The sequence below is a fragment of the Leopardus geoffroyi genome, chromosome A2, assembly GCF_018350155.1.
Source record: "Leopardus geoffroyi isolate Oge1 chromosome A2, O.geoffroyi_Oge1_pat1.0, whole genome shotgun sequence".
Lineage (NCBI taxonomy): Eukaryota > Metazoa > Chordata > Mammalia > Carnivora > Felidae > Leopardus > Leopardus geoffroyi.
This window is the reverse complement of record NC_059331.1, coordinates 148,741,990-148,756,778: the sequence shown is the minus strand read 5'-3', so window position 1 is coordinate 148,756,778 and position 14,789 is coordinate 148,741,990. Positions and strand designations below refer to the sequence as shown.

General features: G+C 50.4%; 1 protein-coding gene across 3 annotated transcripts in view; it reads left to right on the top strand.

The window, feature by feature from the left end:
* Positions 1–14,789, top strand: part of PLXNA4 (plexin A4) — a 445,047-nt gene that overhangs the window by 73,006 nt on the left and 357,252 nt on the right. For all 3 annotated transcript variants that reach the window (XM_045495675.1, XM_045495674.1, XM_045495676.1), the window contains exon 2: positions 5,218–6,483. In XM_045495675.1, the coding sequence (XP_045351631.1) occupies positions 5,299–6,483 (1,185 nt within the window). In that variant the 5' untranslated portion in view covers positions 5,218–5,298. The remainder of the gene's footprint in view (positions 1–5,217; positions 6,484–14,789) is intronic.

The following is a 14,789-nucleotide window of genomic DNA, read 5'->3' as shown; positions in this document are numbered from 1 at the left end:
TCCTCACAGAGACATCCAGAATAATGTTTTCCTGTGTACCTGGGTACCGTAGCCCAGCCAAGTTGACCTATAAAATTAACCATCTCAGTGACTAACAGGAAGAAATACATTCACATCACATTCAATGCATACATATATATGGCTGAAACAAGAGTCTCACTAAATAGTGGCTACCCTTCCTAAAAGTGGCATAGTCTTATTTTTCTCTTCTACTTTATTTCATAAAAAAGCTCGTGTGACTCACTCAATTGGTTTCTGGGTTCACGGTATGTTGTAGAGATGGTCTTTTGAAACATCATCCTAGAATATGTCTTCAGAATGTTCTGTTATCCCATTGCAAAGGTCCTGTGGACAACTGAAGAGCTGTCCAAACCCCAGCGTGACTTTGTGTTGCCTCAGCCCAGACCTGACTTGTATCTGTTCATGCCTCAGTTTCCTTATTTATAAAGGAGGCAGACTTACAAATACCTCTTCTACCTAACAGTGAACAATAAATCCAGAACAAGGTAATGTATATGAAAACATTTTGTAAACTCTAAAGTAATTTCGTGAAGTAATTGCTATTTTAAACTAGTCTGTAATAACTTTCCTCTCTTCTACTCAGGAATCTGAGAGGAGGGTGCTATTTCATGAAAATTAGTTTGAGCTCTTCAACACTTGCCACATAAAACAAAGACAGCCCCAATTTCTTTAATCAAAATGATGATCAGCTTCTAAAAATGAGTCCCATCTCCCCTGAGATCATTCAGAATTAAAATCTGATTTCAAAGAAGGGAAATGTGCAGTGTGTTTGGGTTTGATCCAGAGCCTTTTTGGTCCCCAGCTTTCCACTCATTACCCATTCTGCTGGTTCAGTGAGGTCTTTGGGGTGATCTTGGGGTGACCCAGTCACATCACTTGCCTTTAAGAATCAGAGTTGGGATGAATGCTCCCTCCAATACTTTGAAAAGCGGCTAATTGATGACCGAGAGAGAAATGATGTGGGTAGGACGTGCCACTGGGGGCAGGGGTTCCTAGGTTGGGTCACCACTTATCAGGACAGATGTCCTGGAATGGAGCCACCCTGGAGACAGAGCAGCCTCAGGCAGTCCTAGGGAGCAGGGGACTGGCAGCTCTGCCTACTTGTGGGCCTGGAGCTTGGGGGGGTGCCCTGTGTTTGGGTCACCCCTGCAGTGGTGGTGCCCAGCAGGGTCTCCAGTGAGGCAAGCCAGAGCCCGCACCCTTGCTTGTTCCTTCTCTCTTCCACTTCCCTGTTACTTGTTTTCTAATCAGTCCTTTCGTGGTGTGTAAAAAGGGAGGCTGGTTATTCCCATCATATGTTATTGTTTTCTGTGGGTTCCCCTCTCTCCAGGCACAGTAATTTCACTATCCCTAGATGAGGGTGATAAGTGTTTGAGATGCATAACTGTGTCTCATTTCAGTGTCTAATAGAAGATGGAGAGAGAGCCCTGGCACCTTTCTGCTCAGTAAATTCATAATTACAGGCTTCCTTGCCTCGCTTCTCGCAAACTAGAGAACTGTTGATTGGCGTGTGGGCCCATGAGTGTGTACAGTAAGGCAGGGGGTGTGGCAGGCACACTTCCCTGGTTCCTGGCAGGTTCCAATATGGGAACTGCTGAAAGTTCCCTCCAGAGAGTTGGTGGCTGAGTCCTGACTGGCACCTGCCTGTCTGGAGTGAGGATTACCAGCCTTGCTGGAATTTCATTGTTGCCAGTAATGTTCTGAGAGCTGTGTTAGCCAGGCATATGGCACCCAAGACAAAGGCCAGGGAGCAGGTGCTGAGGTGGGTTCAGACAAAGCTGGAAGACAGGCTGCAGGTGGTAGAAAGGGGACTGGGCTGGGAGTCTGGAGACCTGAGCTCAGTGCCATCCCCACCTTCAACTCACTACGTGAACTTCTACAAATCACCTCACCTCTCTGGATCGCAGCTTCCTTGTCTTTAAAATCGGGGATCGGAAATCATTAAACTGGATTATCTCTTTCAGATGAAAAGCTTCTAGATTCTTCTCTGATGTTTAGATTTGCACAGGCAGTTCAAGATGAACCATCCTGAGTCCTCATCACTCTAACTGAGATGGTGCCATCACGTACTATCTCGTTATCATAATCCTAACCCTTTTCATCTCATTTCTTCTTGTCGACAAGAAGAACAACTATCATTTAATAAGTAAAATACCGTGTGCCAGGCCAAAGGCCCTGTGCCAGGCACTTTCTGTCATTATCACTTTTTAGAGGTGAATAGTGGTGCCTGCCTGATGGATGTTATCTGCCAGGTTATGCCCTGTGGGTCCCAGGGGCTAGGTTTCCTCCTACAGAGCAGGTGGGGAGATGTTCCTGGGTGATGTCCTGGGGCTTTTCTGTCTGGGGACTTACATGGATTAGAAAGGGCTTCCAAGCGCTCTATATTCTGGACTCTGGAATTGTGTGTCTCTAGGAACAGTATGGGTTTTGTAGGGGTGCAAACCTGGGTTTCAGCCCCAACTCTGCCATTTATTAGCCCCATGCCCTTGCAGACCCTAAGTTTCCTCATCTGAAAAGCAGATGGAACAACCCCAAGCAGAGCAGACAGCTGTACTGATTGGGTGAGGTAGGCAGTGTGCAAGCATGTGCATGGGGCCTGGGTACGGCCTATGACCCACACATACTGACATTCCTCCTGGCTTCCAGCCCCTCTCTCTGCCGGTCAGAAAGTAAGTCTTGAGTTTCTGCTGGACGTCGGGCATGAGCCCGGCACTCTGGACTCACCAGTGAACTCGGTGGGCCTCCTTGCCCCCACGGAGCCCACAGCCCTCAACCCCAAAGTCAAGTCCTTCTGCAGAGGCTAAATTGAAGCATGGGACCCTTCTCTGGGAGCATGTGCTCTCTTCCTTTAAGTGTCTCTCCTCAATACCATGAAGTTTTGTCTCCCCCTCGCAGGGATGTCCTGACAAGGCTTGGGGCTCCTCTTTTCGCCCTGTCTCCTACCAGACCCTGTTCTCCAGACAAACATTCCCTGGTGAATATGCCATTTGACATGTTCAGACTTTTGCTACACTGACCCCTCCCCTTCTCTTCTGGCCCCACGTGTCCTCCCTTAGTTCATGGCCAGGCCCAGATGCCATCCCACAGCCTTGTCCTTGCTCTCTTACCCTAAGGTAGAAGTCAGCGTTCCTCATGGGAGCTGCCGTCACATAACCTTTCACTATCTGAATCAGTTAGATTCTGGTGGCATCTACTGGGACCTGACCCCAGCCTCGGCTGTCCTTGGATCCTGCAGCATTTGGCAAATTCTGTGTGTGCCCTGAGCAGACATTTCCCACATGGGGGTGTGAATGAAGGTACTGGACTCACAAGACTGTTCTGGGCTGTGGGTGTGCAAACCATTCTCCTCTCTGATGTTCACTCGAGAAGACGTGTGGCTTTGGTTGGGATCTTAGCTGACGACGTCATGTCTTTGCTTTCTTCTTTCTTCTCTTGGTCTTTGTGTAACCTCGCACTCTCCCTGTGGGGTGTTCTCTTGCTTCCTGGTCTATCTCTTCCCACTGCTCCATTACTGAGGATTTGGGTGAGAGAAATTCCACAAAGCTGAGATGCCCCCAAGTAAGATGCAGGCCATTCCTGCCCTGCTTTCTCTCAAACTGGAAGAAATATGAAGCCGTCCTCTTGAATAGAAATGAATAAGACCATTAGGACCAAGAGCTATTTTGTTCCATGGGGAGTTATTTATTTATTTATTGGACCACTTCTTAAACCATTTGTTCTCTCCTTTTAATGAAAACCTCTCAGAGGAGGCCCCAATATGGGAGGCAGCCAAGATCTGCCTCATTAAAATGACATCAGGGCTCTGAGCCGGGCAGTGTACCCGGAGGACTTGGTGGCTGTCATGGTGCAAAGGGATCCAGGATGTGGTTTTGAAGTTTTGACCTCATGCACTATCTGGCAGTGGGGAGGTGCGAAGGAGAAGTGTCCGCTGCATAAGTGTAGACCTAGAAGACTGGGGCTGTGACCAATGGACCCCAATAAAGGGTTGTTTGGACTATTCTGCTGCAGATAAACAGTAGCTGGTGCACATCCCCATCTGTTCCAGGTTGGGGTAAACTGAGATGGATTAGCAGTTAAGAATGAGAATTCACTGGGGGTGCCTGGGTGGCTCAGTCGGTTAAGCCTCTGATTTCAGCCCAGCTCACAATCTCACGATTTTGTGAGTTTGAGCTCCGTGTCAGGCTCTGTGCTGACAGTGCAGAGTCTGCTTGGGATTCTCTCTCTCTCCCTCTCTCTCTGCCCCTCCCCTGCTCATGCTGTCTCTGTCTCTCTCAAAATAAATAAACTTAAAAAAATTAAAAATGAGAACCCACTGTAGACTTGCACACCCAGGTTTGAATCCACTTCTGCTTATAGCTATGCAAGTTGTATAACTTCCCTAAGCTGCAACACGAGGATAAAAGCACTACTTACTTCAAGGGGACTATGAATCAGGGTCCCAGCAGGAGATAGTGCGTCCAAATTCAGTTGTTTGTGCAAAGGTCAATATGGGAGCTCTTCACAAAGGTATGGCTCCCTAAGAGCAGAGCAGTATTTGGGGGTAGGAAGAGTGAGGCCCGTTACCTCCTCTAGGACCAAGTGGGGTCAGGCGGGAGGTGGTTCACAGCACCTGGAGACAGAGAGGCAGTGTGGAGAGGCACGCCTGGAGCCACTGAGACCTGTGGGTGAGCGTGGAGGCCCATCCCCATCCCCTGTCCCCTCCCCCTCCTGCCAGCCTTCTGCTGATGCTCCCATCTGGCTGTACCTAACCAGGCCTGAAGGCAGGCAGCCCACAGATATAGCGTCCATACAGGCTAGCCTCTGAGGCACAGAGAAGGGTGGGGAATGGATCTGGAGGGGAAGGTAGAAGATACCCAACTCTGAAGGGTTTGTAAGATGAAATGAGATAGTCTCTGGAAGGTGCTGGACAGTGACTGCTATGAAGCCAGGCGCTAGATAGCCAATGGCCGTGCTTCATCATCCTCATCATCGCTATTATCATTACTATTAGCATTGTTGTTATTGTTGAAGTTGCCCTCCCGGCCCTGCTGTCACCCAGACCTGGGTGACCCACACATGCATGGGGGCCGAGTCCCATAGCCTCCAGCTTTTCCAGTGCAGTTCTTGGTCTCAGCATGTGCAGAGGGCTTTGAGGGGCCAGCCACACAAGCCCTGTACCATTATTACCCAGTATCACATCCTTCCTTTCCCCCACAGGGAGCCTCCACTCCTGAGTCCTGGCCCTCCGAGGAGGCCCCTGTGCCAAGTGCTACCGTGCCGCGAGGACCCGTTTCTGAAATGAAAGCCATGCCGTGGAATTGGACTTGCCTGCTCTCCCATCTCCTGATGGTGGGGATGGGCTCCTCCACTCTGCTCCCCCGGCAGCCACCCCCAGTGTCCCAGAAGCGGTCTTTTGTTACGTTCCGCGGGGAGCCAGCTGAGGGTTTCAATCACTTGGTGGTGGACGAGAGGACAGGGCACATTTATTTGGGGGCCGTCAACCGGATCTACAAGCTCTCCAGTGACCTGAAGGTCTTGGTGACCCACCAGACAGGGCCGGACGAGGACAACCCCAAGTGTTACCCACCCCGCATCGTCCAGACGTGCAATGAGCCCCTGACCACCACCAACAATGTCAACAAGATGCTCCTGATAGACTACAAGGAGAATAGGCTGATTGCCTGTGGGAGCCTGTATCAAGGCATCTGCAAGCTTCTCAGGCTGGAGGACCTCTTCAAGCTGGGGGAGCCTTTTCACAAAAAGGAACACTACCTGTCTGGAGTCAACGAGAGCGGCTCTGTCTTTGGAGTGATCGTCTCCTACAGCAACCTAGATGACAAGCTCTTCATCGCCACAGCAGTGGATGGGAAGCCAGAGTACTTCCCTACCATCTCCAGCCGGAAGCTGACCAAGAACTCAGAGGCGGACGGCATGTTCGCTTACGTCTTCCACGATGAGTTTGTGGCCTCGATGATTAAGATCCCTTCAGACACCTTCACTGTCATCCCTGACTTTGATATCTACTATGTCTATGGCTTCAGCAGTGGCAATTTTGTCTACTTTTTGACGCTTCAGCCTGAGATGGTGTCTCCACCAGGCTCCACCACAAAGGAGCAGGTCTATACATCCAAGCTTGTGAGGCTTTGCAAGGAGGACACCGCCTTCAACTCCTACGTGGAGGTGCCCATTGGCTGTGAGCGCAGCGGGGTGGAGTACCGCTTGCTGCAGGCCGCCTACCTGTCCAAAGCCGGGGCTGTGCTCGCCCGGACCCTCGGAGTCCGTCCGGAGGACGACCTCCTGTTCACTGTCTTCTCCAAGGGCCAGAAACGGAAAATGAAATCTCTGGATGAGTCGGCCCTGTGCATCTTCATCTTGAAGCAGATCAACGATCGCATTAAGGAGCGACTGCAGTCCTGCTACCGGGGCGAGGGCACGCTGGACCTGGCCTGGCTTAAGGTGAAGGACATTCCCTGCAGCAGTGCGGTGAGTCAGGGGAGAGCCTGTGGGCTGGGATGGCGTGGCGTGGCAGGGGGACACTAGCCTGTGGTTTCCATGGGATGTGAATCACCCATCCCATTTTGCCAATGGGACAAACACATCTCTGGGTCTCACTGGACTCAGATCAGCACCAGCTCAAACATGCTATGGCTATGGCGCTGAGCTTATGACAGCTGGAGCTAGAGCTGCAAGGTAGATTTCCTATTTGATGCTTTTCTCTATTCTGTATTAGCTCATGGCTCTAGGAGGGCATGCTCGAAATAGGTGGGGATTGTGTCATACAGATGTCACATACACCGGGCATTGTTAAGACAAGATTATTGTGTCCTGTGGTATAAGACACATATCCATCTTTCTTACTGACCATGCCAAAAATCACTTTCCTGGGAACTTAGAATAAAACCATTACTGGGAGTAATGGAGCCAGTCATTCTATACTTGGGATAGATCTAGGGCTTCAGGAGCATCATGTTTTTGTCCCTTGAGGATCCTTAGGAAATGGCTAAATGAGAGCAGTGGTATGGTGGGAGTCCAGGGAACACAGAGGTGAAAACAGAGCTTGCTGAGAAAACTGCATTTATGGGGCACCTGGATGGCTCAGTCGATTAAGTCTCTGACTCTTGGTTTTGGCTCAGGCCATGATCTCATGGTTTGTGAGATCGAGCCCCATGTCAGACTCCATGCTGACAGTGCAGAGCCTGTTTGGGATTCTCTCTCTCTCTCTCTCTGCCCTTCCCCTGCTCACTCTCTCTCTCAAAATAAATAAACTTAAAAAAACTGCATGTATTAAGCGTCTTCTGTGTGCACTGTTCCGTGGAAGAGATATGGCAAGCAGCCTCGGAACCCTACTGAGTGACAGAAGTGCTGAAGGAAACCAGAGAAAGGGGAGAATGAAGGGCTAGTTTAGAAGACCTTTCCAGGGACACATGCAACAGGTGACCCATCCTCCTGCCTCTCGCAACCTAACTCACTCGTGACCCAGCTTGCTATGGCTTGACATCTGTTCATCTTTAAAATGGTCCATTTTTTTCTCATTGTTCCAGTGACTTAGAAGTCTGATTTATGAGCATCTTCTATGCCCTGTGTCCCTCTCCTTCTCCCTCCTTTTTTTTTTCATTCACTTAAAAACCTAGTTTGAGGAAAGTCTATCCTAGAGAGAAGAAAGGAGAATTCACACACAAGTGGAACATGTGTTTGCACGGATGTGATTCTTGACTGCTAGCCCAACTTTGGTGGGATTCCACATTAGTGAAATGTATTTTGATTGATTTAAAAAGTCTAAGTTTCCCTTCATGAAATATGGCTACTTGCCAAACCCATCTCAGAGGGTGCTGGCACCCAGGCAGTTTGTGGGGGAGGGGCTGTTCTTGTGGGCTCTGGGACTTTGAGGTAGGGGTTGGGGAGATGGAGAAGAAGGAAGGGACTTGGCAAGGTTTGCCTTTGGTGCCCTAACATTTAGGCTCATGCTGTTTTCCACTGGTGGGTTTTCTAGGTAGTTGGGCTGAAACTAAAAGATGCCATTTATTTCAGATATCCTGAGAAGCCTAGTGTCACAAAGGAAATGAGAGAGGCCAGAGAAGGAAGCAACAAGTTGACATTCTTAGCCAGGCCAGAGAGTGGAGGGGACTCCACTGTACCTGCTGAGACTTAGTGGGTGGCATATCTTTGGGAGCCTTTGGTTTAAGGCAATGGCAGATTCACTCAATAGAGTCAATGAAACAAGACAGGTTTATGACCTGGGGGCCATGGACTTCTCCCAAATGCAGGCTATAAAGGCCAGGTGCTGTACTGTATGTACATATATTACAGCCTCAAGCACAGCTCCCTGGGGAGACGCAGTAGGGAAGCCGGCATGGAGAAGGAAGGCCCTTAGAGACCCTCTGATCTGTACCTTCATTCCGAGGCCCAACAAGGTGAATGAATTGCCCAAAGTCACATAGTTTGGGAAGGAATGGCAGACACAGCACTCGAGGAAAATTTCCTTTGCCTCTTGAGGAAAATCACACTTTCACACATGCATGCACACACATGCACACCTACACATGCATGTGTGCACACGTACAATAAATACCCCCACGAGCATGCACACAAGTATGCACACCCTACGTTTGAAAGTGCAAGTCTATGCGGTGGGCTTACCAAACAGCTAGTTCTTTTGAGATCAGATGGGTTGGCTATTTTTTCCATAGATGCTTTTCTGTAGAAAACTGGCTCAGATTCTGTCTTTTCGGGTGATGCTTTTGGGAGTAGACTCAGCTGCAGGGATCAGCCTGGCTGCCCATGGGCAGGTGTTTGCCCCGCCCTTGCTCCCTGCCACAACACAAAAAGCAAAGTTCATCATGGAAGTCTGCAGAGCTGCGGGTCCTGAGACCGCATGGTGGCCTTGGAGAGAACAGAGGGACGACAGCTTTGCAAGACAGGCTAATGCCAGGGCTGGGAGTCATGGAGCCAGATAACAAGCTTTTGATTTTTCTTTGGGCTTTAATTAGCCCTTTCAAGTTCGAGGCAAGTTCAGGGCTGAGAGCAGAAAGGAGGAGGCCAGAAACTCCACACCAGGCTGGGCTGTCTCCCCAGCCAGTATAAAAGGGCACACCAGCTTGTAATGTCAAGTATCAGTTTCCTTTGATTCGGCCGACGCTCGGATTACTTTGCTCCAGTCCTCAGGTGCTTGGCTACAATTCATTTGGCCCCAGCTCAGACCACACATGCGCCCCGTGCCATCAGCCAGGCCAGGCTCCTGGGCCTCCCCAGGGAGGAGTCCTCGTGGGCACACCACTTGCAAACCCAGCTTGTCCTCCACCCATTCATGTGGCTGTTGGGTTCCTTTCCTCTCTCCCTTTCCTGCCTTGAGGCAATGATGGACTAGATGAATCTAGAGTTCTCTTTTGCCTGTGAGTCCAAGATTCCCTTGAGGCCTGCGAGGTGGGATGGAATCTCGATGGCCTCTGTCCTGCAGCCTGCCCTTTGTAAGACCACGGTGGAGGGAAGCGTAGGCCCAAGAGATTGACTTTTAAGACTTGTGGTTTGTAGGCTAAGGGATTCCCTTAGCTTCATCGTAATTACAATCCATAGAGCTTGAAAAGGTATGATTAGTGGTTCATTTTTTCAATTGAGACATAATTGACATACAACATCATGTTGGTTTCAGATGTACAACATGACAATTGAGTATTTGTATGTATTGCAAAGTGATTGCCACATGACGTCCAGTTATCTACACACAGTTACATGGTTTTTTTTTTTCTTGTGGTGCCACCTTTTAAGATCTATTCTCTCAGCCACTTTCAAATATACAATGCAGCATATCAACTATAGTCAATCATGCAGTACATTACATCCCCAGGACTTATTTATTTTATAGCTGGAAGTTTGTACCTCTTGACCAGTGACTCATTTTTATTGTGTTCCTGTTTTCCTAATTCCCTAAGGTAGACCACTCATCCCATGGTATTCTTCAGGGTTTTCCGGCCCTTCCCATTTCTTGGGATCCACATTCCTTCCCCTGAACTCAGGCCTCCCGAACTCAGAGCAGGAAGCAATATAAGCCCTGGGGCCTCTGGCCCCTTTATTATGTCCCAGCTGGTCTTTTGCCTGTGTGCAGGGAAGGCCAGGTAGAGTGGGAAGAAGACATCTGTGTGACTCAGCCTGCCATTCCATGGGGCATTCGTGGTGGGCCACAGCCTGGTGAGCAGAGGGGGAAGGGCTGTATGTGAGGAGGGTTCTCAGTCTGCAGGTCCCCAGAGAGCTCCCCATTGTTTTGATTTTATTCCAGGTGAATCAGGGAAGGGTGGCGGAGTCCACATCAGAGATAAGGGCTGGCAGGCTCGGAGTGGCCTCCTCACGGGGATGTAAATGCATGTCGCAAACACGAATCTCTGAGTGGGTGTTGGGCGTAGAGGCTGGCGAAGCAGCCCAGGTGTTTTCGGGTGCTTGTGGGAGATGGAAGCAGCTTCCCCCTTTGCCTTCTAGGCCATTCTTTTCCTGTGTCCTGGCTTTCCCAGCCTGAATGGAAAGAGATATCCAAGACCAAATGATCTGTTGTCTGAAAATTGCTTTACAGGTCTCAGGAGGGCACAGGCAGAAGGAGGGTCCTAGAGACATCAGCTGGGGGTCCCATTCTATCTTGGGACTCAGCAGACTGAAGACCGACCTGAGTCCCTTTGCTTCTGAGCGTTCAGGAGGGTTAATGCTAATGATGTAATCTCTGTTTCTGCTACTTAGCACGGGATGGTCTCTGTCTTTCCCTTTTGAAGACTGTCATGTCACCCAGGCTCCCCAAACCCTCTGTCTACAGAGCACAAGATGACTGGCATGAGAAGCCCATTGTCTCTGGCTTCTGTCATGTGCCATGGCCCTAAGCAGGCCAAGGTGACAGTTCCCAGCCTTTTCCTGGGAGCCCTGACACTCCTGACCCAGAGTGGGGCAATGAGGCTGGGGAGTGTGCTGTTGTGGGCCAAAGCTCTTGTGTTCACATGGGCCGAGTGGCCTGGCCTCCCAGATCCCCCAAGCAAGCTATCTATGCCTCCTCAACCTTTCTTCAGCCTTCTAGGGTAACTTCATGGAGCACTAGCCCTTCCACCTTCGAATTAATTAATGAATCGATGAAACATTTGTCAGGCCCTTGGCTACGTGCTCCCTCCTGGTGGGTGCCAATCATGAAACGACATCGGTCTCCAGGGGCCCAGGATCCCAGGAGGGAGCTGCGCCCCAGCAGGTGATTATGGCCTGTGTGATGGGAACAATGGCTGTGGTCATGGGACAGGTCATTACTCATGCCACTAAGTCTTCCCTGAGTTTGGATCCAATTGAGAAGTGGACATAGGAGTCAGGCAGTGTCAGCTTTAGTACTGATAAGGCCATACGGGGCAAAAATCAGCTTTTTAATCTTCCCCTTAAAACTTGAACTTCAAGTGACCTTCCAATACAAAAATGTAGGTGCTCAGGACAGAAACTATTATCCAGAATCATTGCCTCCCACCAGTCACGTCTCAGTAGTGGGAACAGAGAGTGGTGGCCTCTGGGCTGCCTCAGGAGTTCATCTTGTGCCTGACAGTTTACAGAGGGGTTCATCACCTCCTTTTCTTCTCCCAACAGTGCAGTAGGATAATAGAAAAGGCAGGCATCGCCTCCAGTTGAGGAGCTGGAGGAACAGAAAAGTCAAGTAGATCCCTCAAGGTCTTATGATTGGTGGACTAGAACCTACATCCTAATTCTCAGCCCAGTGCTCTCCCCACTTGTGCTCAGTGGTGTGCCAGTGGCATCCAGTGTGGGGCAATATGGTGCAGGCACTGTCCGGGCATTGCAGGGCATTTATGATCCTGGGATCTCAGGCTCTAGAACACTGAGTGCCAACGGGACCCTCATTCACTGCAAGAACTAGAAAAGCCTCTCACATTTCCAGAAGTCCCTGCTTGAGAACCATTGCTAAACCACACCTCTTTATGACTCGGGGTTTACCTGCCAGTCCTGCTCCATCCCGCAACATTCACAGGGGCACAGGGACTGAGCTTTTGATTTTTAACCCCAAGCTTCGCTTCATGTCTGACAGTGAGGAATAGTGAAGGAGAACCCCGTTCACAGGTGCCCTTGCTTTGACTTGTGTATGCATTGGTTTAGCAGGCACGGCAGCCCTGGGAGGAGACAGGGTCACCCCCCGGCCCTGGACATGGGCTGGCCTCCCATCCCAGCCTGGATGGTTACTCAGGTTCGTCTGGCGCCTGGGATCCTGAAAGTCCATGCGAGTGAGCATCCGGCATGGTCAGGAGGCCGTCCCAGGCTCCGGGTGCTGGTTTCTGCTAGTCTGCTTAGGGTGTTTTCTTTTCCCAGTCAGCAGGAAGTGCCGCTCTGGCTGGATGGGGTGTATCCTGTTGTTCATGGTGCTAGGCAGCTTTCTCTTGCTGCTCAGACATAGTCCCTGCTCAGACCAGGAACTCCTCCTCTTGCCTGCCCCATGCCTCCTTCCTCACCTCCACTCTATCTCTCTCTCTCTCTCTCTCTCTCTCTCTCTCTCTCTCTCACACACACACACACACACACACACACACACACACACACACTGGGCCCATCAGACATGCTCACCGCACACCACACTCTCACCCAGTGAGAGCTCACATCACACTAATTTCTCATTGGTCCAGGTACCCACCCCTCATGGCCCTTTGACCCAGTACTCCAGACTTCAAATTTGGGATTTGGGAATCTGCCATATTGCAACTGCCACATTGCAAACGTTATAGAATCAAGTTTTCCCTCCCTCCCCTTGACATGGCTTCTGTTCCAGGTATGCAGGTGAGAAGGCCACCCACCTTCCTCTTTTTGGCCAACGGGGTTTGCAGTCAAAGTCATATCCCAGCTAAGTACACACGGTCCTTTGGGATACAGGATGGTGGCTGAGCCTTGGGTGGTGTGCTGGGCCAGGTGAAGGGACCTGTCCTCCCAGAATGCTCTGGAACCTCTCGAATCGGCAGGGAGAGTGACAGGACCCAGGAGTCCCACACACAGAATTTTAACAAAGACAGCTGCCGGGAGACCTGAGGAGGCCTTCATCCCTGTCTCTGCTGCTCTCTCTGCTGTGTCCTGCTATCTCACTTGTGCTCATCCTCCGGGGCCCTCTTCCCCCTCCTTCTGTGACACATTCTCCCTCCACCCACACACTACGCAGAGCAGCTAATGCGGCAAGATCTCTCTCACGTGCACACACATGCACACACATGTGCCCCATACGGTGTGTTAGTAGCCCAGCCGAAATGGGCATCCGGGTCTCTTGTTCAGTGAGCACGCAGACCAGCCAGGCTCCACGGTCCGCGTCTGCATTCTGGGCCTTTCCTTCAACTCCTGTCATCCTCACAGGGTGGTGTCTTGGCTGGGATTCTGAGAATTTGGACCTCTGGGTCTCAGCCAGTCCTCGCTCGTGAGATACCACTGGGCTGGTGATGAAGCTTCCTTTTTGCTTTGAACTATGTATCTCATCTTCACAAAGGAGGTGAGGAAAATAATATCCCTTTCATAAAGTGTGTTGAGACTCCTAAGGAAAGGGAAATACGTAGACATTAATAAATAATGAGAGTCGTAGAACACTTTGTGTTTGTAAGATGCTTAAAACCTCCACGGCCCCACCTGTATATTCTCCTTTGGTTATAATAACCACCCGATGGGACAGGAAGTAACTTAGTGACATTACTAGGATTTCATACTTGTATTTTTTCTTCACCAGGATCTGTTTCTGAGAGATTTGGGCTCTGCCTAACCCAGATGTCATGTTCCATATCCCAGGCCTGGTGTGTACCCTGTTCGTCTTCCCCTGCATCTGGCACATGTTATGAATGCTCAGTTAAGGCATTTGAAAGAGAGGCTACATTCCAAGCCAGACTCTCCCTGCTGTTCCCTTCAGGTGTCCCTCAGCTTTTGCAAGGCAGAGGGGAATGACCACACCTCCGTGCGGGGCGCTTGCTTCTTTTCGTTAACAAACTTAGTGGAGAGAAGGGGAAAAGACAACTAAGAGAGTTTTTCACTCAGCCTCTCCATTTACATTCTTTTTTCCCCTGTGGATTGGGCCCCCCATGCTGTCCACGTAGATGGAACGGGATCAGCGGGAAAAGAAAGCCCACATCTTTTCCCGGTCTCGGTGTCATTACTGTGTCTCTGTCAGTGTTCCAAAGTATAATGGGATTTGTTTGGCTGATTTATCCCGCATGCAGGCAACATTATCCAGACTCACTCACGAGCCCGAGGAGCAAGAGGGGAAGATGCACGGCAACAAGAGTGGGGCTAATAGAATTTATTCCCACTAACAAGGGAATGACCTACCCCATAATTCAGCCTGGCCAGCGGGGCCGCTGCTTCCCGGCGCCCGCCAGAAAACACACAAACTTAATCACTGTGGCGCGCCCCGCTCCAATTACAGCCCTCGTGGCGCGGGGGCTGTCTGCTGCGTTCTGGAAGGGGGTGGGAAGGTGGGATTGATAAGCTTCTTTGCCCTTGACAGGTAGCCACTGGGGACCTCTGAAGTTAAGGTACAAATGGAGAGAAGCGGCACCCAACAAGGCTGTGCTTGGTACCATTCCCAACGCTAGGAAGCCTTCCCTGGTATTTCCCACAGGTCCAGTTTGGACTACTGGGCTAGCCCCAGCATGGTGGCCATCTGCAGAGCTGGGCCAGTGGGGTCCTGATTCTCTTGCTTGGCTGGACTATAGCTCTGGCCATGGTATCATGAGCCTGTCTGCTTATCAGGGGATGGAACCCAGGGCTCTCAGCAGCTGAGCTAATGAGGAGAAGGTCATGGGTTCAACCCC